Source organism: Apis laboriosa, unplaced genomic scaffold (assembly GCF_014066325.1).
Source record: "Apis laboriosa isolate Shangri-la unplaced genomic scaffold, ASM1406632v1 scaffold64_cov150, whole genome shotgun sequence".
In the NCBI taxonomy this organism is placed as follows: Eukaryota; Metazoa; Arthropoda; class Insecta; order Hymenoptera; family Apidae; genus Apis; species Apis laboriosa.
This window is the reverse complement of record NW_025224011.1, coordinates 3,084,303-3,111,026: the sequence shown is the minus strand read 5'-3', so window position 1 is coordinate 3,111,026 and position 26,724 is coordinate 3,084,303. Positions and strand designations below refer to the sequence as shown.

General features: G+C 35.0%; 1 protein-coding gene across 10 annotated transcripts in view; it reads left to right on the top strand.

Annotated features, from left to right (window-relative positions):
* LOC122718589 (pleckstrin homology domain-containing family G member 5-like) overlaps positions 1-26,724 on the top strand; it is a 90,316-nt gene that overhangs the window by 56,039 nt on the left and 7,553 nt on the right. For all 10 annotated transcript variants that reach the window (XM_043943729.1, XM_043943734.1, XM_043943731.1 and 7 more), the window contains 3 exons: positions 14,614-14,853; positions 22,300-22,403; positions 23,164-23,300. In XM_043943729.1, the coding sequence (XP_043799664.1) occupies positions 14,614-14,853; positions 22,300-22,403; positions 23,164-23,300 (481 nt within the window). The remainder of the gene's footprint in view (positions 1-14,613; positions 14,854-22,299; positions 22,404-23,163; positions 23,301-26,724) is intronic.

Here is a 26,724-nt window from a genome sequence, read left to right as displayed (position 1 = left end):
AAATAAAATCGTGCAACGATACAATACGATGATCGGAAACGAACTGCAAATAATCCCCAACTGTCCTCGATTCCTTTTACAGCCGCGTTTTTATCGTAGAAACGGAAGAGGATAGACTTTCAGATCTTCTTCCTCGAGTCGATTATCCAAACGAGACAACTATTTACGATCGAAATCGATTTCGTCATTTGGAAGATTTATTTCGCGATCTATGCGACAGATTCGATCGTGGCCCAATATCTGCGATAAAGGAGGGGGGACGAGGCGTCATTTTCTTTTCTTCGGGGCTCAGGATGTTTAACCAGATCACGGTATATTGACGGTATCCTTGGACGCCAATCTTGGATTCGAGGGCGTGGAAGATAAACGAGGGACTCTTATGGAAAGCTGAATGAAAAATATTCTCCCTCTGTTTTCCTTCTAATTTTCTTTTCTTCGGTTCTTCTTTTCTTCCTTTCCTTGTGGTCTCCTTGTTAACTGTTGCAGGATCGATTATTCGGATTGGTGAATTTTTTCTTTTTTTTTTTTTTTTTGAGAAATTTGTCGATTCCTCGCCTACTTTTCGAAAATTCGTTACGAATTTGCTGACTATTTGCTCAACTCGCTAGAGCATAGATCAACAACGAGTTTCGAGTTTAATTTCGACTGAATCCTTTTCTAAAAAAGCTGAACTTGTGAATTTGCGAAGTTCGCCTATGCTGGTTAAAAAAACACATTCGAGAACAATTTCTCTCGAGTAATAATTTTCGTAGCGCATGAAGAGTCTGGAATTTTTTGTAGAGGAGGATTATCCATTTTCTCGATGCGGGACCCTCCTCGAGTCTGGCGACGTTGATCCTTGGCCCGAGTATTTCCGACTAAGGACACTTGGTAATTCCGCTTTTTTGTCGTGGATTTCATTAGTTTGTGAATGAAGGAAGAAAAGAAGAGAGAGAGAGAGAGAGAGAGAACTATTTGTTGTACGAAACAGAAAAGTGATCATCGTGTTTTGTTTTACGACAAATAATACTTTTTTAAAAGGTAAGTTCGTGTCCTTAAAAACGAAACTCCAGTTTTTAAACTTGATAATTTCCAGGATGATCAAAACGAAAAGTGCGACGATTAACAACCCTCCAAATTATCGAGATGTGTATGATAACGTCCTCTTCTTTCTTTTGGAAATAGGATTATACTGCTTTCATCTTGAAAATTTGAGAAACGTTACTCGTTCAGATGTCTGGTAAATGTAGGGTAAATTATTAATTAGATTATAATCTCTGTTTCTTGGAATTATCAGAGATGCTCGAGAACGGATTAAGGAAACTCATTCTCCGGCAGATTGTTTTGGTTTAATTAGCAGAACTGTTCACTATCAACCGCTGCGCCACTTAAAACTGTTAAGAAATTCCGAATTAATCGTATCGTTGGTCCAATCCATTTACTTAAGTTCTGCAATATACAATATATTATTTATCAAATTCTTTAAAAAGTTTTCGAGTGCAATACGAAATTCGAATTAAAAACTAACTAATCGTATAATTTATTATCTACGTTTAACAATATTACAATTTAATTATTTGCGATAAAATTATATTTTCTTGTTCTCCTCGTCCAAAGAGAAGGAGAATATTTCCACAGTTGTTCGAGGAAGAGAAGAATTTCACGAAACATTTCCATTTCTGAGAACTGACAGTAAGATATAGTAACTTAAATGTATGTACTTTCTCGTATGATGGGAGGGAACATAGAAGAATTTCGAAAGAAGAAAGTTTCCCGTGTCGTGTTTCTCGTGAAACTTAATGAAAATTCTGACCCAACATTGCGAGATAGACAGAGAAGGGAACGAAATTCCGGCCCGCTCCTCTTTTTTTTTCTTTTTTTTTTTTTTTTTACTCATCGGTGTTTTTCCGGGCGCCACGAGAATTCGCATTGTGCCTTTTCGCCATTGTTTGTGCGTGCAACGTCAAAGGAGGATGGGTTTTTACGGGTCAACGAGCGGTAGAGATTCGTGACAAAGAAGAAGAAAGGAGGAGGGCGCGGTGAAATGCCACGGCGACTACTTAATGTCAGATGTTATCGTTAAAACAGTAGAACCTTAATGACCCACCCGACCTTTTTTAGTCGATTCTACATTGTTTCTTTTTCATCCTATATTTCTGGTCGAATGGAAACTCTATCTATTTCGTTAAAATTTTAATTTATCTTAAGCTTGCAACCCGAACAGAAGATTGTTCTTTTTCCCCTTTTTTTTTTTGCGATTGTTAAACAACGTAGTAGACGTAAGAAGGTTTTTAAAATAAAAACTTAATGGTTTCGAAGTATACATTTGAACATTGGAAACATCGTTTAAACATTTAAACGATGTTTCTCAATGCTAAAGTATCGAATTAGCAAAGGAAGAAAGAAGTTTTTAAAAAGCTTTTCTTCCAACTTCAAAAAATCTATTAGAATTTTTTGTATATAAAATAAAAATGCAAATTGGCGAGAAAATTTTTTTCAACGAATAATAAATAGTTTGGAAGAGCAATTAAAGAATCGTAAAAGACGGATAATAAATGTCACGGAGGAAAAGTAATCTAATGCTCGAGACTGGCGATGAAATTTAATTGACTATTCAACAAAAACAAGGAAAATAATTGTAGTAGATTTATGCACTCATTAAGCTCTGTTGGTATAGCGTAACATTGCTATCTGTTAGTTATCACATTTGCTCCGTAAGTGGTATAAATCAACGTGTGATTAAAGGGAGACTATTAGGGGTTTAGTCGTTGCGACAATAGGGGTAAGGGCTTGCAAGACTTTAAGCTTCCAAGTACTTTACCACACCGCAAACTTATCCATAATTAAAGGATGTGGTTGTGTTATACCGTTGCTGTTTCCACTAAGTCTATATACATTTCAGTCAATAATATCTATCCTATCAAATTGTCGATATATCGATAGTCGTCAATCGATATCAATGGTATAAGCGGCGTAATGAACAGGGAGAAAGAGAGAGAAAGAGAGGTTAGGTACTTATTTCACGAAGTTCGATGAGAATCGTTAGATACACTTCATTTATTATTTTCTTACACTTTGCATAATTCAGTCGGTAATCTTTCGTTAAGTGTCGATAAATAACGACAATGCGCAATATCAACGTGTATAACGAACAGAAAATAAAGGTTTACTCTTTCTTCTACCATTTTCCTGGTCTATGTACAATTTAGCCAACAATCTCTCATCGAATTGACATTAAACCGATAATGCAACAGGAAAGAGAGGTTAAGTTTGCACAAAGTTTTACTTGAAGAGAAAAGAGAATTATTTATACACGTACAATTATCAATAGATATCGATTAAACCGAATGCAACAATAATATTATCGTAATATTATAAAACGGACGGAAAATATTAAAAGAGAGATTTATTAGTTTAACTAACCTCTCTCCCATCGAGTTGGCATTAAACCGAGAATGTTAACAACGGGATGAATAGGAAAGAAAGGTTAGGTGCGCCCCCTTTACGAGTTCGGTGGGGAATCGTTAGGCACACTTCGTTATCGTTTTCTCGGTCGTTAGAGGGCGAATAGAGCGATTTCTAGAGCAAACTTCTCCCAGGCGAAACGACAAAAGCGTTAATGGGTTTTTGGAGTGGGGCGAGCAAGTTTATTTCATTGCCGGGTCATTAGCTGGGGACTCGTTTCGCGACTCGTCGCCTCGCCAAATTCTTGTCGTCGTAAAATTCGCCCCATTGTCCGTTTATCGGTACCATTTTCCAGTGTTGATGGCCTCGACGCATTGTGCGACTGTTTTGTTGTTCGCGCTGGGCGTCAAAATATTCCCAGGAATATTTTTTTTAATATTCTCGGCGACCGGGATCAACGCCTCATTTATGCCGCGTCGTGACAACGTACGTGCTTATTCTATTTGCGCGCGTATCCAATCTCGTGACCCACGTCCCTCTGCGGAAGTTTAGCAGACCCCTAATCCATATTAGCCTGTGACAGTTCCACTCGAATGGCCCACGTCACCCAACGACCATATACTATATACTATATACTCTATGACCTAGATTCGATTGTGAAAATTCTATCAAGTAGCCTGCTTTTTTGTCGAGTAATTATATTATTATACACACTGCTCGATAATCTTATTCGTTATTGTATCTATATCCTAACCTCGAAACATAACCTCGTTTTGTGACAGTTTGAACCGACTCTTCTCTCGCGATAATGAAACAATGATTAAAATAAAAAATTCGTGATCCACGAGAAAACTATTATTCCACAATTAACACAGATCTAAATATGTATCGTGATTTCTACGTATCGATCCCATTGCGAGTCGTGATTACGTATGTACGTATGATAGCACGGTAATCTACAGTGATCAGCGATGACTTAGTACGGTGATTCGACCAACGAAAGCTTAGTGTTGCCACTCACGCTAGATGCAAGTTTCTACCTACATACCTATTTGCTACATCGCGATATCGATCGATTACCCCTGCTTCGCGCTTAACTATCGTTAATGCGAAAAGTTATTCGTATCAGTTTTGTTAAACCGCAAGCGTATCGGCGTTGTAGTAGCAGCGTATCGGTGAGCATCTTTGAGGGCGTAAACGAGGTTAGCATTGGTACACGCAATTACGGATAGCTTCCGTACGTGGGACGGAAACCCCTTTGTTCCCGTAACCGTACGTATAATTAATTCTCGATGCGCGTGCGATGAATAATGTCGCGTGCCCCGTGTTTTACGGTACATTTAATACATTTCAAGACTTTAATCTGAGCATCGCGAGCACTTTTGGAGGCACCTCGGGAGGGAGAGAAAAATGGTATCGGCTTAATACCATTGTAAATTTACACGCCACTTAGGTGTACGTGCACGAGGCACGTAAACCAACCGTGAAAGTATCGTGCAATCGGGCGCCGGTATTCGATCCGCGAAGTAGTAAACGTACTCGTGAAACTTTCAGGGAGGGGGAGGGAGGGAAGGAGAGGGATGTCGTTCGAGATTAATCGTAAATCTGGGAAAAGAGTTGTCGTGTCATGTACAAACAATGGTAGTTGGAATTTGATCGGTTTTCGTTTGAAATCGATCGAAAAAGCTATCATTGGACGAGTAATCGTGGATTCTCGGGGAGGAAAATTGGAGGGACGTGGGCGCGCTTTGGAACGATGAAGTTTTCGCTTAGTTTTCGCAATTTAATTAGCGATGCTGATAAAAGTACCGTGCGTGGTACGGTTGTTATCGAGGAACGATTCCGCGAGCAATAATTTTCATTGATCGACACCAGTGGAAATGTTAATTTAACATCGGACCTCGTTGCCCCGCAATCGTTCACACGCACAATCGACCAATTAAACCCATATTCGTATTTATGCAGTGAGAAGTTTTGCATCGAGCCGGCCGGTGTAACGATCGATTCGAATTTCGAGATTTACTCGTGACAATCGCTCATTAGTATTTTATCGTGTTGGCATCGATTCGTTCGATTAAATTGAATCCACGATGAACGGAGAGCATAGTTTTTTTTACGAATTTGTGTTCGAATTTCGAAGTTTAAAGATAAAGAAATTTGTATTTTCTTTCTTTTTTTTTTTTTTTAATTATATATTATAATAAATCCGGAAAATTTTAATTATATCCGCTTTTAAAATTTAATTAAACGTTTAACAAACTTTTCGCAGAATGAAGTTGAAACTTCGTACAATCGTTTTCTACTACAAAAAAAAAAAAAAATGGCAATCTCGTTTCGAACAAAATAGAGGAGCCACACTTCTACTGTGTAATTAACGAATTTACTGCTATAATAAATTGGTTGTTTTCCACATGATGAAAATCCTACATGACATGACATACAGGAAAGATACGGTTTTATAGTTTTCCTTTACAATAAAAATAAAAATCCGCAACGTAATAGCATCGCGTTATTAGAAGTTCCAGGAACAACTTTGACGACTCGAATATCAGAAGATGAGTTTTGAGCCTCGTAATCTTCTTATTATATCTCGTTTATTCCCTATCGTTCAGAGCTGTTGCGACATCGTTTAATAACACTTTTAACTACCCTCTTTTATATAGCGTTCGAGGACCGTATTATCCTCTATCGCAAAAGGGATATTTTAAAGTTTCGAAGATGTTTGTCTTATCTTTTAAAATATAAAAGATCAAGTAATATTACTTGATAAATGAATAGATACTCGATCCTATTTCGAATATATATCCTCTAACGCTCTAACTTTTTTTTTTCTTTTTTTAATTTACAAAAACTACTCGTTTCTCAGACAAACTCAGAAAAAACTTTCATTTCGAGGTAAGTTGAATTTATTACTGGCCAACAGTTATACTACATCTTTATTTTCTCTTCAACTATTTACCGTTATCATAAAAAATATTATTGCCTTAGTAAAAGCCAATTCACCGCGGTGAAAACTTTTTCCTCTTCAACGACGATTTTCCTTCGAGATACATTTTTCCCCCTTTTTCGCAAAAAAATTATAGAGAAACTTCTCCGAAAATTTAGACCAGTTCTTAATATCTTAGGACCGTTTACTATTATATATAGGACCGGGAACTATTTCATTGGGGGATGTTGGTTGCAAGCATCGAAGGAAAGTTTCTCTGGAATTTTCGTGGAAATCGGCGGCGAGCTTTGCCGCCTGTCGCGGTCAGATTTACAGATTTATCCAGGCGAGCTTCCCTCACTTCGAGGAAATTTTATTTGTCCAAGGCAAACAGGATCGAATTGTTCGTCGATTTCCCTTCGCGTCGTCCTCGAGGAAACGGCGCGAACGTCGCAGAAAGTCGGGAGCCTGATCCGGGATTCCTGGCATTCGTGGATAATTATTTTTCCAATTAGGGAGTGCGCATTAAGGATCATAATTAAAGTGAAATGAGGAGTTGAAATTCGATAGTGTGAAGGGAGATTGAATGGATTTTTCGAGCTAGGATAGAAATATTTTTTGAAGCGAATTTTTATTTTCGAACCGATAGATGTATGTTAATTAGGGGATGTTTTTCGAAACGTTAAGCTTTTAATTATTAATCTTATTTCAAATTGCAAATTTCGAAATTTTCACTTTTCCATATTATCGGGTAATTGCAAATAATGCGTTCCACGTTCCATATATATATATATATATACATATCTCAACACCCACGAATATACGAATCATTTGAATGAATTTCGCAACTATTTATACACGCTTTATAAACGCGCCGATGAAATTACTCGTACGACCGATTTCAATTTCATCAACGCGTGAAATCAATCGCGGAGCGAAGAACAAATTTCCAAAACCAAACCAAGATTTTACCGTCCGTTCTTTCTATAATTGCTTTCAATATATTATGTGCATTATATTTATACGCGTGTATTTGTAACCGGCGTATAATATGTTCAAAGGAAATTGGCATAAATTTAACCAAAGAGTGGGAAAAAAAAAAAATATTCCGTCGAACGAATCTCGTCGTTGGAAATCATCCACGTGCCGCGTGAAAAACGAGCGATTCGCCGACGAAAAAGGACACGTACCCTAATACATCATATTTTATCCAAGAATATATATTCGACGTTCGGGCCTTCGCAGCAATACCGAATCGCTATTGGAATTCGTGTTCGTGATAAATGGACGAGGCACCTCGGGCGACATCGAATGAAATAAATAAATAACCGAACGAAAAAAAAGGGGGGGGGAGGGGAGAGGAAAAAATGAATCGACAACCACGGTTATTCCGACTCTCGCGATTGAATTTCATTCTCGCGATCGTTTTACTATCCGATCTCATCTTGAACTTTACTCTAGTTAAGATCACTGTATCGTATCACTCGCAATGTCTTTTCTAATATTTATCCATTTCCTAGTATCCAAGTGAAAGTGAAATTTAAATCGATGATGAAACTTCTATTTTTTTAATTGATAGATTTTTCCCCACTATATCATTATTCTATTCTTCCATTTTGTTCTTGGATTTCGTTATTTCTCCGTTAGAAAGCCTAATAAGAAAAATATTTCTTTATAATCGATAATAATTTTAAAATATAATATAAAAGTGGAAAAATTGTGCGTGAAGCAAAGTGGAATAGGTAAAGGGGATAGGTTTCGATAGTGGGCGTTAGAATTCAGGATCGCTGATAGAGGATTCCCAAGTATTATGCGCGCCTCGCGAGAAATGCCGTGAGAGAAATGCGGGTTCACGGTTTGATTGGTCATTTCGAATAGCGCGAGTAAACGCTATTGGCTGAAAGGTTACGAATAAAATTATATCGCTTATTGACGAACAGTATCCTGCATTGTCCCATTTTGAGGTTTCTTGTGAGGAAATATATAAATTCATATCTTTCCTCCTACAAAGCATAATAATAAAAATATGCAATATGCAATTTAACAAAATGAAACGATGCGATTAATGTTATTACTTGTTCGATTGAAATAATTTGCTTCGGATGAACGAGCGTTCCAGTTTCGATCAATTTAAATTTGGGAAATTTCGTTTTTTGTTAGAATGAAAAAAATCCATGGATTTAGATTTCAAGCGATAATATTTTCGCTTGTACTTCTCCAGTCGTCTGCTAGTAGAAAGTCGACTGTCCATATTTTCACGTTTCCACCACTTGGTCCAAGAGGGTGAATTCTCACGCGACGATCTAAATGGAAACAGTGGGGGCAAGAATCCGTGTAATGAAATTCCCCGCTTCTCTTCGCCTCCCTGCCATTTATTACTCGCTAATGACTGGCCATTTCATTTGTTTGAGCGGATGAGGGCAGTGGTAATTGTATAACGGTTCACGGAGCGGATGGGAAATGGCACGATGAGCGATATACCGAATGTATACGTATCTGTGAAAGGTACCATTCGAGAGAATGGTGCATCGTCGCATCACGTCATTTTGATTAATAGTTTAAGCGTTTGTGGATATCTTACTATTCAAGTTTATCTCGTTGATATACGTCTATTTATACGTCATTCGATAGAGAAAATTTTTAGGTTATCCAAAAGGAACGATTCTTCCATTGTTATATTTGTTTTCGAATTCAAAGATTTTTAATAAATGTTTCGCTTTTTTTAAATAATTAAAATAATATATTAATATTAATTAATTTTATTGTGATCTGTATTTTCAAAAACTGGGATATTTTTCAATTTTTTTTTTTTCTTTGATCAAACAAGTGCTTGATAAAAAATATGTTGGATATATTAATACCAATTAATTTTATTTTTGTAGCAATCCTTTTGTTATATATAATTTGGGATTGTTATAGTAAATAAAAATTTTTTTGCAATTTTTAATATCGATCATTTGTTGAATATTATTTATTGCAATTCCACAATACAATTTAAAGAGTTGAAAAAAAAGTAAATTGATTTTTTTTTAAAACTATAAATCGTTTTTCACTTCACAACTTTAAAATTTACAATAATTCTTTTGGAATCGTGTTTCCAAAAAACGATATTATCGATGATCTAATACGAAATATCAATAGTTGTAAATTCATAAATTTAATGAATTATGAAATAGACAATTTTTCTCGAACAATTTCTCTCCGAGGGAAAAAGACGATGACTCAACAACATTGGTCTGCATTCGACTGCAATTTGTATGGGTTACGTTGGATGCATGGATAGATCTCTCTTTTCAATTTACTCAACGTTGGTTGCATTTCAAACAGTGGGGTAAGGGAGCATGTTCCTTCGAAAAGCAGAAGTTACTTTATTCATTCTCTTTTTATCCGTTTCTCCCGATATATAAACAAGATTTATGCGTTTTATTTTCCGATAGGTGTCTCTCCAGATATTAAATTTTCGCAAGCGATGTTTCGAATGTCTGTGACAATGCGTTACACATCGTACAATAGATCATAATAGATTTCTAAAACTAAATTGTGTCGAGTACAAAGAGGAGTAACGACAGTGATAAAAAAAAAAAAAGAAAAAATTGACGAACAACACGCACGATACGAAATCGATAGAGAAATTCTTGTAAAAAAACAAAAATGTTTCATGATATTTTTGAAAAATGAGCCCTTTTTCTCCTCCTCCTCTATGAAACCTCGGTATGTTGAAACTAGGTTGGAATTCATGTACATGGGTGCGTAATCTATTATAAAAAAAAAAAATAGTCGCTCACGTATTTCGTTTCCTGTTTTCCTTTTTTTCTTTTTTTTTTTTTTTTATTCGGTTTCGATGAATATCAATCCGAAAAAAAATGATACACGTGAAAAATATATCTTGTAAACGGACGGACTTCATGTTAGAACTTGCTTTATCGATATTTGAAGTCTTTCACCGTGAGAATTTTATTTTATTTTAAATTTTTCATCGTGCAATTATCGTTAATGAATTTTTCTACTTGATTTTTCTAATTTTGTTTCTCTCTCTCTTTTCTTTTCATAAGAAATGTAACGAGGGAAAAATTTGTGTCATTTGTTTATTCTGTTATCGATTGAATCAACTTTAAGATTTCATTCTTTAGAAAATTTAAAATATTTTCCATTCGAAGTTTGTTTTTTATTTATAATAATAAAATATTTTGGTTTTTGTTAGAGAAAAGTATGTGAAAAAAATATGTGACACATCGATCCAAGAATTAATAAATATATAAATATGATATTGTCTTTGAAACATATGTGAACTCATTAAAAAAAAGCTTACAAAAGCTTCGTACATATACGCTTCAGGATATTATTTTAGCCTCGAATAAACTCTGGAGAAAAATATTTCGCGTGGAAATGTCAATTGCAAGAAAAAAAAAAAAAATTCGCCCAATTTAAATCCAATTTATTCGTTCGCAGTCGTTAAATATTCATTAAATATTCATATATAGAATTATTTATTGATGCAAAACTTTTAGTTTGAATCCACTGTCCATTTTTCAATAATTTGAAGTAAATCCATTTATTTATACAAATTCGTATGCATGAAAGACATGAAACGAAATCAAAAAGAGACCACAGATATGAATCGATGAAGCCATATTGTAAACAAGTAAAAAATGGGAATAAACTAAAAGAAATGTAAAAAAAAAAAAAAAGAATAAACAAACAAATTTAAAACAAAACCGTAAAAAAAATTGACTTATTTCAATATTTCTGCTCGTGTAAAATAGTTCTCGATGTGTATTCCATCGTGCACAAATATCGTATATGTATATATATATAGGTGACATCGAGAACTGCGTACCTTATTTTTCACTCAGGGACTCGTTCGATATTGAATTACCACTGGTGCTTTTATAAAACGCTTTGCGAATATGTGCGCGCCAATCCATACACGGGATTATTTTATTAAATATATTGATCCTATATAATAACTTATCCTATATAGGATAAAACTTTAAATATATAATCGTATCTATAAATATCGTAAAGAAGATTTTTACGATCTAAGGATTATCCATATCAATATCATATTCGTTAAATTTAAATAGAATTTTTAAAAAAGTAATGTAGTGAATTGAAAAGGACTAAAAAAAAAAAAAGAAGATGATATCAAAATATTCCCCCCTCGAGACCGTTCAACTTTTATCCGAGGCACTTTTTTTTTAATATTGGAGAAAGAAAAGTGATATTCCGGATAACGAAGTTTTTTATTATTCTAGGCGATATAATTAAACAGTCCCTTCTGGATATTCTCGAATCCTTTGAAATTAAGAAACTTAACTGCAGTTTTGTTTTATATCCTCTTTGTACAAAAAAAACTTTATAAATTGTAAAGACATTTCTCTCCTCGAATTACATAGTTTTTTTTATTTTTTTGATATTTAAAATTAGCAATTCCTAGCAAGAAAAATTTTTCATCCTCGTATTAGGGGAATATAATCTGAAAGGAAGTGACACATAACAAAACGTTTATCTGTTTAGATAAGTTTTTGTATATTTCATTTCGGGATAAAATGAAAGATGAAAGATTTAGCCTGTCTCCTGAACCAGTAGTTACAGTATTCTTTGTTTCTTTCTATTCTTTTTATTCTGAAAAATATCTCTATCCCCAAGGCATTCTGATTATTACCGCCAAAACGTATTCTTCCCCACTCCTTTTATCTTTTTTTTTTAATACAGTATGAAAAATTCAGAGGCTTCGCGCTTTCGACAACTTTATCAGAGACAATTTTTCGTGCAAAGCTTTCGATTCATTCAACGAGGATCGATTAATAGCCCAGAATATCGTTAATTTGCACGCGTAAGATGAAATAATAGATAGATATCGAGAACACAGGTTTGGAAGCTGATGTTTTCTCCCCCATCTTTTCAAATTATCTTGGCCCAATTCGTGTTATATATTGGCAAAGTGCAACGGTGATTCGGATTCATCGCCCCTCTCTTCCTGAAAATTGAAAAATAGGAGACAGAATTATTGGAATCGCACACGACGAAATCAAGTTGTTATCCAGGAGAGTATTAAAGGGAGTATCTCCTCGTTTTCTTTCTTTCTTTTTTATTATTTTTCTACTCGAAAATATTCATATATATTTTGCTACGCAGCGCGTACCACTCTTTCCGAATACACGTGTGAATGGAAAATGGCAAAAAGTGAACAGCGTAAAATTTTTCTCCGCTGAAAAATGCGCGGCTTGATTTATGACGAAAGCGCGCAAGCATGGTAAGTAAAACGGTGCCGCCTCCTTTATCTTCGATTAATTTATCGGCAAATCTGACGCGATCGTTTTTCTCCCTTCTGAAAAATCGGCGCAACCGATTTTAACAAAGTTTTATGTACTCCAGTTTCCAAGGGGTGAACACCTCGTGAGTAACCGCAACTCGTTTCACCACTCGTTTTTCCCTAATAGAGAAACCTTCCCTATTTCCCTTCCTTATTTCTCCCTCCTCTCCTTTGTTATTTGACATTTTTCATTCTCCTTTTAACCCCCTCGACATAATCTATCGTATCGTCGAATTCTTCTCTCTCGATGGACTTCGTATTACGTCGCTCGATTCCTATCAATAGATTCGAATTCGATTTTAAGGATAAATATAATTCGAATTTTATTGTTAAAAATAAATCGATTCCTTTGTACGGATATATTTATTGCGAGATTTCATAAATCGATACTCAGGTTCGAATTAATATATTTAATTGCGTTGAAATACATATCGATTATGGATTAATATTTTTAGATGTAATTTTAATTAGTGAATTTTTGTTACTTGGATCCATTGGGTATTTGGGTATCGTTTCAAAATGATCATCACTGGTTTCCACGAATATTGATCATACGCATGAACGTTATCGTTTGTTTCGATGCTTCGAAATATCTGCACAGGCCACTTAATAGGTTCCAGTTCCAGACGAGGTCAATATCGGATTGTTATGCAGCAAAATCATTAACAACTTCAGTCCTCACTTGTGCTCCACCGTCAGAAATCTATTATCTAAAACTTAAAATCGGGAAAAACCTTCGTTTTCGAAAGTTGGAAAGAATTCCTTGCATCTCATAAACAAGACACAAATTCAAATTGCACACCCATCTCGATGATTACACCTTTCGAACACTATTCTTGGACGATGCTCAAGATTCGTGCAGGTGGAGGGAGCCAACCGTGAGCCAATTTTCGCGAAACAGATCGATCGGAACGGGAGAAATCGGTGTCAAGACTGTGTAGTCGAGGCGGGCCGAGTGGATAAGCGAATAAAAAAAAAAAGAGAGAGAAAAAGGAAAGGGTTAGATAAAGGCCAGAGGAAGAATGCTTTCGGCCGGATCGAGATAACGAAGGCCCTCGAGAGGGACGATCGATAACCTCGTAAAACCGGTCGATTGCGACCCAGTTACCAGAAAAATTCCCCCGCGTTTCGAATTTATTTTTCGAAGCCGCCGGATCTCTCGCCGAAACCCTTTAATTACTTAAAACAATTTGTATGCAATCTCCTCTTGGCCGTGCCTCTTGTTAACTCGTACGACAACACTCGACGACATTCCATCACGTCGTGATCGCGACCCAATTTTCGTTTTCTCATATATATATGTATATATATGTATATACAAGAATATCGTTCTTCCTGTTTCCGTTCGCAAGGGTCACACACGACCCATACTCAAACTCTATACCACTTCAAACTCGACTCGAACGCTCCCTACGCGTTCCACTTTTGCCTCGTTATTCTTGAACGGGTCAACAGCGGTTGATTTTTTTTCCATACGAGAGATAGGAGGAATTAGAAAGTGACATGGCGGGCGATTAACAATGCAAAGTTGTATAAATCGATGGACTCGAGTGTAGAAGAGTCTCTAGGGGAAAACTGTGCAATCGCAATGTGAGATACGAAACATCCGTGATCCAATTTGTCCGTGAAAGATATTAAGATATTAAGAGATTGGAAGATAAAAAACGTGAATATTGTAGATGATTATTTTTAAGAGTCGTCGAGGAGATTGAGACTTAACCATCTTTTCGAATGATTTAGATTGATTAATGTTTTGCTTGACGAGAGATTAATTATTAGTACTGGGGATATTTCAATCATTTGGAATAAAGGAGAATTATGAGAAACGCTACTCCCAAAAGTAAAGTAAAAGTGATCCTCGTTTTCTCGTATTCGGTGCACCGAATCAATTATATATTGTTGCTTATAAGAATGGATGGTCGAAAGAGGGTAGGATAAAAACGGAAAGTTTTTTCCAATAATAACCGAAAGAATTAATGGGTTTCAGGTGCGTTCGAGGTCGTTGACCCAGCTGGACGCTCTGGGCAGCAAGATGCTGGATACGGGGGAGCACCATCTGGGGGGTGGTCCCTCGCAACAGCAATCCCATCACCTTCACCACCATTATCAACCTCAACAGTTGCAACACCCCCAAAATGTGGAGAGTAATCCTCGTTTCCTTGCGCCCACTGCGCCTTCTGTCGAGGGGTCGCGTCAGAATCGCAGGCACAAACTGTCTCGGTCACAGGTTGGTACATCTTTCAGATTAAATATATATGTATGTATGTGTATTCGTTATGCCGTACGACGAGGATATTTATGCAAATTCAACTGCGCAATTGAAATAAAAGAGAAAGAATTTTGAATACTATCGTACATACTCCGTTTTAAATACTCTTGTCTTTCTACATTTCATTTGCATCTTTGTAAATTTTTATTCAAATTTTCTATATCCCAAATGCACGAATATTTTCGTAGTTTTAATGTCTCTTTTATTTTGCACAAGTTGGGCGAGTTTAAAATATTTTAATGATGAATAAATTAATAAAATAAAAGTTGATTTCAATTTTTAAATTTTTATCGACTTAAAAGAAACATAGAGAATAGAAAATGAGATTATGGAAAATCAATTTATACCGGTTATTTATTATTTAATGCGTATAAATTTTAAATCAAATTTTGTAATCATCAAAAATACATAATTGCACTTTCATTGTAAAATCTATATTATATATACATATATATATATATATTTATCGATTTTTAATTAAGGTATCGTTGATATTTATTTGAAGTTTTGAATTCGAGGAACCAAACAATCTACCCTTAACGATCATAAAACATGCACACCTCTTATACATAATATATCCAATACATAATACATTATATGGAGATACCACATCTGCACAATAGAAAGTTACAAATATTTAATGACGTGGATTTACCCCTTAAACACAAAAAGCTATTAACCTTGGATTAAAAACAAAGTATGCTACGAATTTATGTTATTAAAATACATAACGTTCGTATATTGCATCAAATGAATATTTTTATTAATCAAAGATTTATACGAACGTAAATTTGTATCACGCACATAGGATAAACAGGAAAAAACGTGAAATGCATGTGTTTCGATGCAAGTGAAGTAACAATTAAAACGTGGCCTAATTTTACCAAGCTTACGTAACCTTTACGATGTTGTTTTTCGGGCCGATCAATAACAGCAAACAATTCTGTACATGCCAGACATCAAGAAATTAATCTTGGTGGCTGACTGTAAGAATACATTTACTACTTACCAAGCCAAAGTAGTTCGCCAAATGAAAGTTCGGGGAAGATCAGAGGATCTTGTTAAAGAGTTTTGAAACCGATATAGTTACGCCGCTTTTTTTATCTATCTGCTTAAGAACATAGCATCGCTTAAAATTTTTCTTCTTCTTTTTTTTCTTTTTTTCTTTTTCACGACGATAAGAGAAATCTCATCGTTCGATGAAAACCGCGAAACAAATCGTTAAATAGAAACAGTTCGAATATTTTATTGTTGAGGATTTATCGGTGATGAAATGTAGAGCGTGAAAGGAGAAGAACGAAAGCACCTTGATCTCTCAAAGATTTCGATTTCTTGCCAATATTTCCGCTGGATTTCGACTTCATCTTTATAAGATGCAATTACGAAAGATCTTGTTATCCAGAGCGAAATATCAGAGATCATTATCGACTTCTGTAAGTATATTTTATTTTATTTAAATCGAGAACTTTATTAATGGGATACAATAATTGTAATAAAAGGATAACATAAAATTGTGAAATATAAGGAAAACACGATGGATGTGTTCTCTTTGCGAGAGAACGAATTGAATTTGTAAATGAAGTATCATGCATGATGAGTATGATTAATTCAGTCTACATTTATATTCCTTCTCAATAAGATTCTAATTTGTATTATAAACAACTTTGATTAAAAAAAATTTTAATTAAATTGCGAATAAACTGATTATGCCTGATAAAACAATTGAAACAAAACGAGTAAATAATTTTGAAGTAATTTGATATGTTTGATATTACAAGTTGGAATTAAATATATTATAATATAAATAAATAATTTAAATATATATAAATATTTAAATCATTGGACAATTTACATTTGATAAATTGAGGCAAAAGAAAAAGGTTTAATTTAATACGTTTAATATGTATTATAAAATTACATTAATTTTAAGAATTTTTCGATGACGGTGTTCAAAATTGATAAACTAAATTTTACGAATGAAAAATGTATTCATTTCTATTGAAATATATATTATATTTTACACATTCAATATATATTCATGAATGAATTTGCATTTCGTTATATTTACATTGGTCCAAATAATATATAATATTGAAATAATATCGATCATAAAACATAAATATTTAATTACGATTTAATAACAATTATTTAATTCCACAAATATTTGTTCTTATTCGTCAAAAATATGAAACCACGGGAGAATCTATTTACAAATATTTTTTTATCAAATATTATTCTAACAATATTATTATTTTAATTCAATATTAAATATTAAATATTATTTACTAAATTATAAAAGTTCTTTTTTGCATGTGCAATTATAATGCTTAAAATTTGAGAAATCCACGGATTTTTTTTTTAATTTCACTTTTTAATTAATAATATTAAAAATTCGATTTTTCAGGTTTCTTAAAAACCATCTTGAATATTTCGAAAATTATAGAAAGTTAAAAATAGAATGGAATTTCCAAAAAGATACAAATAACAAAATATCAATATACATACAATCTTCGTTCATTATTTTAGAAAAATGAAATCATAAAGGCCCAGAGAAAAAAAATCTATATAGTAATCTACTAATAACGATACTAATAATAATATATTCTAATATTCTATTGTAATTTTCCAAAAATTCGATCTGACAATAATCCACTCTCACTATCATCCAGTCACGCGATTAACCGTACACCCAATAACGCCCAAAGAATTCAGATCAGGGTGGGATAAATTGAAAACGAGCCCCGAAAATCGAAGGACGGACGAGACGAAAAAAAGAAAAAAAGGAAAAAAAAAGAAGGAGTCTCGCTGCGAGCACAAAGGACGAATGGGGAGAAAATGGAAAGCCGGGAGAAGACGGTTCTCAGGCGGAGGTGAATGAAATTACGCGGTGGTTGCCCTTCGAGTAACGCGAGGGGGAGAAAAATTAAGGAATAAGAGGGTGGCGGTTGAAAATTAATTCCAACCCAGCACCGAAACGAGAATCGTCGGGAGCGTAAATGGCTCGTAATCGTCGGCATTACGCGACGCACGAAACGCCTTCCCAGACATTTTATCGTCTCATTTCCATCGCCGGTTAACGAACGCGACGCAGGCCAGACTCTAGCTGCCACCCTCCTGTCATTTGAATTGCTAAGCGGCCTATCCTCGTCAAACACCTGCCACTCGGCCGGCGTGTCCCCAGAAGCTTCTTTCCCTGTAATCCTTTCTGAACCGACCAAGGTTGAGGATATTGGCGACAAACTAGACCCCTCCCCCCTCCCCCGACTCGACTTGGAGGGAGTTTAGTTTGAACATCGTTCGACTTAAAAGTTGACCGATGTTCTGCGAAACTTGATACTTCATTTCTTCGAATTTTGGGAGGGAGAGAAGGGATATTTGATTGATTAAATTTTGGATTTTCGTTCGTGAAGAGATTCTTTGTCTGGGGAGAAATATTTGATTTGATGTAAATAATTAATTGTCGAATGTGAAAAAATGAAACGTGAATTGCGACGAGGATGAAATATCTGTCTAATTTTCAAGAACTTTAATCAAGAAATCGGATTAATATCGAAATATTCGTTTGAAATTGACTCCGTCCGTCAAAGGAAAGGAATAAATGGAAAACAGACATTTATATTTCAAAAAAGATTTCAAATTTGTTGCAATTTTTGTAATATCCTTGCGAAAGAACAGAAACGAAACAATCTGATATCAAAACTTGTCCTTGTCATAAATTTTTTCCGCTTATATCGTTAATTATCTAAACGAAACATCCATAATATCATGATGATAATAATAATCTAATTAATATCCTTGGAAGCGAAGAATAATTATATTAAACGAGTCCAATATAACGGAAGAAGCGAGAAAAGATTTTAAAGTTTGTTTTAAAAATCGTTTCAATCTGTTTATCCAATCTTTCCTTTTTTCTTTTTTTTCCTTTCACGTTTTATCAAGAAATTGAAAGCACGCGGCGGAATTGATTCAACGAAAATTCAGTTTATCGAGAGCACGGATGATCTTTCCCTTCCTTTGTTATTAAGTATCGCGAGATCTCATCAAAGAAAGTGGCCTTAGTAGCGAATAAAAGGGTGGCGAGATATTATGCAAACACTAGCGCCGCCGCTGTCCGTTTATGATAACTAAGTCTAGGGGAGAAGTATCGGGGAAACTCATAGGGAATTGGAGCACTTGGGTCCCGTCGGGTCGACGTCGTCGTTTCCGTTCTCGCTAATATACTCGGGAAAAAAGGGATCGATATTACAGACAGTCGCATGTTGAACAACTCCATTCTTGTTTCCAATTATGTAAAACAGTCTGAATTGTTTGTAGAAAAAGGAAATTGCGTTTTAACCCGAGATATAAAAGAGCGTACACGTCGCTCGCTCTAACGATCGCAAAATTCCAACAACAAAATATTTCTTTCTCTCTTTCTTTCCCCCGTTTTCGTTAACAACAACGGAACGAGCAACGAACGATTAATTTGCCTTTGTTTTTTGCCGCCCCAGTCTCTCTCCGGGATGAGGAAAAACACCGTGCACCGTAATGGAAAATATATCAATATGCAATGTGTATATCGATGTTTGTATCGATGAAATTGGCCATTGTAATGGTTAGCTAAATGATAAAAAATGGTAAACCGATAAACGGTTGAACGGCGAATAGATATCGAGGGAAAGAAAGATGTCCGATTGAAAGTGGAATGAAAAGGGAGTGGCAAAAAAAAGGGGGAGAGGAAAGGAGGAGGGAGGGATGATCGATTTCAAGCAACGAAACAATCAGTTCGACTTATCGATGGACGATTTCCTACGATTATTAGAGAGATCATCGTCCTGTTTTTATCTCGTCGAAGTTGGACAATAATAAATTTTTTTGAAAGGAAAAATCAAAAAAATCAGATATAACAATTATGTAGCATTATCACGAACGTATATAAGGTATTTATTTTCGTGGACACCGATGGAATTGCAGAATCCAGCCTCATGGGTTTCTTGGCCAAGCTCGAATCGATAACATGCAAACGGACCGCAAGCCTGTTCGCCATTATCGATTCGCCGAATGTAAGTTACAAACGTGTCCAAGGACGTGGTGGAGGCCGAATTTTCTAACGATATATTGATGAACCTATTTGCCAAGAAAATTCGACGAACAACGATTAAAATCCTGACCCGAAATATTAACATTAAAATTACATATAGAGTATTAACCGAGTTTATTTATTTATTACTATGACGAGACTCATCAACACGTGCAAAATTCAACAGTATTCAAGATTAAAACGATGAAAGAGCCTCAATGTTAGTAAAAATTAATATTAATTTATCATTAAAAAACCAGTTTATAACTTGTCCTTTAATGATCTTAGTGTTAATCTATGAAGTCGAACAAAAGTAATCTTTTTTCGTTACACGAAATGCGTGTATAACTTCCTTTTCAATGGAATTTCTTGTTACGAGAATTCTTGAAAACTCGTATAATTAGAAATTCGGTTAAAAGTGAAATAAAGAAAAAAAGTTTTTATCGTTGGACAAGGCGAAACCTTGAACGAGAGTTTTTTTTTTTTATCCTATTTTTCGTTACATACGCTTTCAAGCTATTTTCTCGTTGGAACGAGAGTTTAGTAAAAGTGATATATACAAGGTAGTAGTAAATGGTAGTTTCGTTAAATAAATTGACTTCGCGGTCTCGCTCGACTTGTCCGACCATTTTCGCGCTATTCCACTTAGTCAACTATTTGCGACTCTGTTCGATTTGTCTGATCATTCGTATCACATTCCACTGGATTCCACCGGCGTTATTCTCGCCAATGAATTAATTGGGATAGGAATATGAAGATCGTTTTGCATAATTTGAACATGGAATAATAATGCAACTACTCGACGAATTGGCGAACTTAACTCGATGGTATAAACCATTTCGACAGAACATCATGGCAATGATAAAAATTTCGAACAAGTTGAGATTGCTCGCGATGGACCGATAAATGTGCAAATGGAGGATTCTTGGTTTCTATTAAAGGTATAAAGAAATCGTAATGCGTCCGAATGCTTTTAAGCGTGGGATTATTGCGTGTATAAAAGCATAATCGCCAACGTTTTGGGTTAATGTGGTTGAGTTTATTTTAACAATTGGTATGTGGAAACACGAACATGTGGATAGTTAAGAATCTCCAAATAAAAGTTGAGAATTAGAGAGAAAGAAAATAGAAGAATTTTAATGGAATGTAGCACGAGAATAATTTTTTTGTACTTTTTTTATTCGATTATTAATTTCATTTAATTTTATTTAAAATCTTAAAAGTTTAAATAATCCAGCATTCTCTAATGCAGTTATACTTAATTTTTTTTTTTTTTTCTTTAAGGAAATAAACTTAATCGTACCTTATTTTTTTTCTCAATTTTTCTCAATTTTTCACATTTGATTTATATTCATATGTGTAAATAAAAGATACGCATTATTTAAAGTTTTTTATGAAATGTATATATACAAATTGTAAATGTATCGTGTCACGTTCTCTAAAACTCGTTGAAGACTTTATCGTGCCAAACTTTCAGTAACGTAATTGGAAACTTGTCGAAAAAGAAAAAAAAAAAAAAAAGAAAAAGAAAAAGAAAAAGAAAGACGCGCAAAAGATCGTGGAACAATGTGATGGCAAAAAGATTATGGCAAATGAACACGACCCATTTTCCATGTGCTTCCATAAATGAGAAAACTCCTTCTCATTTTATTACCTGTCATCGTCAGCATGAAGGCATGAACCTCTATTCGGATAAGAACTCAGCATTTTCGCTAGGCTTACGTTGCATAACATATCAGAACATTCTTTTATTTTTTGCCAACAAGCCTGGTTCTTTATCAAATATTATACAGGAAAAATCACTCTCTCTATATATATATGTAAAGATAAAAAGTGATTGTATTTATACATATTTTGTATTTCTTCAATCAACTTTTTACTTTATTGATTTTCGTATGAATTAATCTGTTTGAATGTCACACGTAAATATTCTTCTAATCTAAAAAGAACGAAAAGTTATTGGACGATTTAATGCATGAAATTTTATCGAGTAAATTTTCGAGAATTCGTGGAAAAATTTTCTATGAATTTTTCTACGAAAAATTCTACGAAGAAAAAATTCCTTCCTTTTCATTAGAAATTCAAATTTGCAGGGCACGTCCCGATTACAATCATTATATAAAGTCGAAGAGTTTCTTCGATTCTTTGAAGCGTCGCTATCAAATTTTCCATCAAACTTTCTAGTGTTCTCGAGTATTCTCGTTTCGAATTCGTGTAACGTAATCCGAAGTTGCGAACCCGATTATTCCTCAACTCTTGATTCGATAGCCAATGTCAATGCTATTGTCGCAAATAAATCTCTTCGAAATAATCAACGTATCGAAACGTTGGAATCAATTTTTCAGGTATCCAGCAGCGAGTTTTTCAGCGTCAGCTTCGATCTCTCGGACGATTCGAGTGGCCTGGATCGGGACGAGTTTCTGCCCGCTGCGAAGGGCACTTACTTGGCGTAAGTTTTCATTCTATTAAAGTTTAATATAAATAAATTATTTTGTGCAAAAAATATTGCTATCTAAATTTTACCAAAATTCACTTAGATATATCAACTCGGTGAAAGAAACGTATTTGCAAACTTTTTAAATTAAAAAATTTATACATTCATATATCACGATTTTTAAAGTTTCAAAATAAATTTAGCAATTGTAAAAGTAAATAAAAAAACAAATATTATTATTTCCTCTAGAACATTGCAAATATACGTATTAAAATATACACATTAAAAATTGAAGATCTTTCTTTTAATTCGCGTATATATAATTCTTAATATATGATTACAACATATAATTGTTAAGAAATAATGTGTACAATTTGTGTATCGAATTTCGTCTCGAGGAGTACGAGAAGGATTCGAAAGGCGGATAATGATCTTGAAACAAAGTTACGCCTCGACGAACCCTTTGACGAGTTCGCCTCGTGACATCGTTTAATAATCACCTTTAAATAACGAGGAAATATCGCGTAGCGATATTCCTGCGACGTGCTTGCACAACGTGATCTCACAACGAAAATTCTTGCGTTCGCTGTTTACGGCCGCATTGTAACGCGGCTACTTACTTGTATCCTCGCTGTGGGGATTTGTCGAGAGGCCATTACGCCTAGGCGTGGCCTCCATTCTTGTTCTTCCGTTTACTCTTACGATAACCCTACTACCACTATTATGATTCCGTCGTTAAATGGAAAATTACGAAAGAACCGCCGCTTTGTTGCAGCGAGGCGATCAACGCCGCTTGCGAGAGGCGCGGGATCGACATCTCGCGGATCGAGGTCTTCGACGGTTTCTCGCCGCCATTGCCGATCCTCACCACGGACACCTCCAGCCTTGGCGGCAAGCATTTGCGAATAACAGGTAAAATTCACGAATTCACGTTTTACATTCATTTCTGATATTCCCTGAAACATTTGGATATTGACACGATTAGAAAAGGAAAAGGACTTTCAGGGGAATTCGTGAATTGCACTTCGCAAATTTTTTTTAGTTTTAGTAGAGATAGTGGTTAGATTCCTTATCTGTCTAGTTATTATTATCCCAGAAATCATTCAACGAAACACGCAAAGGACGGAGATATTACCAAAACTACGGCCGATATATATCTATTTATAGTTGTAGACAGAGATATAAGAGATTTGGGGAAACGAAACGTGGAACGTCATTGGCTAGAGAGTCCACCAATGCTAAAGTTATCGCGAAAGTTCACTCGTTAGCCAAACCAAGAGCCATTTGCATTCTCGGTTGCAAGATTCGGAAGTTAAAGGTAAAATCGAAACGGGGCTGAGTGTAATTCACTGAGTGGTGACTGATAACAGATAGGATCGTGATTTCGATGGACGAAACTAATTGACATTCGACCGCGTGCACGCGACGAATCTTCCCCCTTCTCCCCCGAACGAATTGATAAAGTTAAACGGGCCATAAGAATCGATGTAAACACGCGATCGTAATTGCGATGTTAATAGCAACGTTATCAATGTTACTGGCATTGAATGGCGCATGAATCGATGATCGAAGGGACGGATAAAAAAAAAGGAAATTGAATTCGATGCGAAACGGATGTAAAGTGGACGTGTGTCCGTGAGGGGCGACATCTTTTGATCGATGCGAAAGAGGGAGGGAGAAAGAAGAAAAAAAATGGCATAGGTACACGTACGACGACGGTCACGAGTGATAAATGTATACACAAGCGACGATAAATGGATTCGCGTCGAAGGCGAAACTTTGATCGAGGCGTAAAGTCGCTCTGTCCGAGCATAATCGGGTCATACTACTTAAAGCTCGAGATAAAATCGAGTTTGAACTACTACTACCGCTGCGCGGTGTAGAACAGGCGTGTTTGACTTTGTATCTGGCCATATATAGATGAATTCTACTTAACTTTTCTGATGAAATTTGTAGAATTTTATTATATATATATATATATATATATATATATATATATATATATATTCGTGAAATTATTCGTTTCGATATTCATCCGAATAGTCTTCATTAACGTTAATTATGAAGGATTATCGAAATGAATATGATCCTCAACGCGGTAGTATTTTTTTTTTAAATTAAAAAAATACGATGACGATTTAAAGGAAAATGAACGATGAATGAAAAAGTGTGTAAAACTGTTTTATCGACATTCCGCCATTTTAATCGACGTTCTTTATTCGCGCAATTACAAAATGGTGGTAGAAAGATAGAAAGGTGATCCGATGACAAGAATTATTTCGTATCGAGCTTTCCCACCGATTTGACGCGGACAGAAATCGATTTCGAAAAATCCCGCGATTTTTATCGCGTGAAACACGGTATTCCATCTAGACGTCGTATCTAGTCTAACGATTAAATAAAAAGGGTGAAACGGGACGCGTATGGGCGCGTATCACGCGACGAATCGTGGAGGATCGTGAAGGAGGGAAGGACGCATAGGTGCTATAATTCCTTAATTTACCACCCCTATCCTTGAGAGCGCTAAAAAGGAATTCACAAGGACAAAGGAAGCCACTTAATAGACCCTGTTCTCGTATACCTTTCCGAGCAAACCTACTTACCTACTCTCCGAAGCGATATCGAATATCGAAAAAATAAACGGATGCTCCGTTGTGATACAGTAAGGCGCGTTTAACTCGATTAATCGTAACCGAGATACAATAATAGATAGTGCACGTAATGCGATTTTCCAACGATACAATTATCGAAGGGAAATTCGAGGAAAATTTTCGTTTAATAATTCGAGTTGAGTGGGTTTCTTTTTTTTTTTTTCGAGTCGTTTAATTCGATCGAGAAATAAAAAAAAGTACAAAATACGTTTTTATTCCATGATCTAAGTAACAATAAGGGATGATGAAATGAAATGGAAAAAGGAGGAAACGTATAAAGTAAACTTCATAATCTAGGTGGAACACGTTGGTCGAAACATGGTTCAAATAATTTTATCTCGGGGGTTGTTGTCTCGGAACAAGAAAACCTCAAATTCCTCGTCGTTTATCGAAGCAACTTCGATAAGCGATTCGGATAGCTATAACGTTATAACACTCGTTGAAAACCACCAATCAAATATCTTGTTTAAATTCGAATTCCTTGCTCGAGCAATGTTCGATCATAGTTCACATTTCACTGCGATTACTTAAGTTTTAGATAATGTTACGCTTTACTAATAAATTTTATTATTCGTATATTCGAAATTCTTTCCGCATTTAAGTATCTTTGTTTAAATATATATAATTATTATTTAAATGTGAAAAATGCAGAAAAATATTTCGAATAAATTTCGTGTAATGATAAAATCAAACGATAGAAACGTATATATAATTCTGCAATATTTAAAAGTTTAAATGTGACAAGTTTCAACAAGGTTATTGTAACATCAAGACGATCTTTTTTCTTTATCTTTTTTAATATTTAAGAAAATGTGAGTGCAAAAGATCATCCTGCGAAACATAAAATTCTTTAAAAGAATAGAGCTCCTGAGATTTTTTTAATTACAACTTTATAACTCTATAATCTTGAAAAATATCTCTCTTTTATATGCATATTTGAGATTAAAACAAAGATATTCCTTAGAGCATTGCCCGATTTATGACTATCTAGAGAAAAAAAAATTAAAATTTTCTTATCAAGGCTACTTCTAAAAAAAAAAAAAAAATTATACTAATTATTTTTAGAATTGTGTGTGTCGAACAGGATGTGACCTTGAACCTTAAAGCCCCCTACCCAGAAAGAAATTATCGGCACTGTGACGTAAACACGATTTTAATGCGTGAACAAAGGCTCACGCAATTATTTGCCAGAGGTTTAGATGGGTATCACGCTTGATAGTTATTCTTTTTTCGCACGTTGCGCCGAAATATCGCTCTCGTTTCATCCACGCAAGAAAGAGTCTAAAGAGTGGGTAAAACGTGCGATCAGATACAGGATGGAGCTTAGTACGCGAGTGGAAAACATCCATCATTGTTCGACCTCACCCCATGCGAGAATTGTCACGAACATCGCGATAACGCGATGTCTGTGAAATGAGCTTTTTCGTTGTCATAAGCTGAAAAATTCCAAGTTTATATATATATATATATATATATATATCGATCAGAAATAATCAGTCGCATTAATCGCTTTTGCAGATGAAATATTTTTTTTTCAATTTGATTGAATTCGATCGATTGCCACTTGTTAAATCTTTTACTTCAGTTTGAATCGATATCGATCGAGGGAAAAAAAAATTTTCTACGGATCATTGAACACAGTTAATATCACATTTACCCAACAGGATTTTCAATAGAAAAAAATA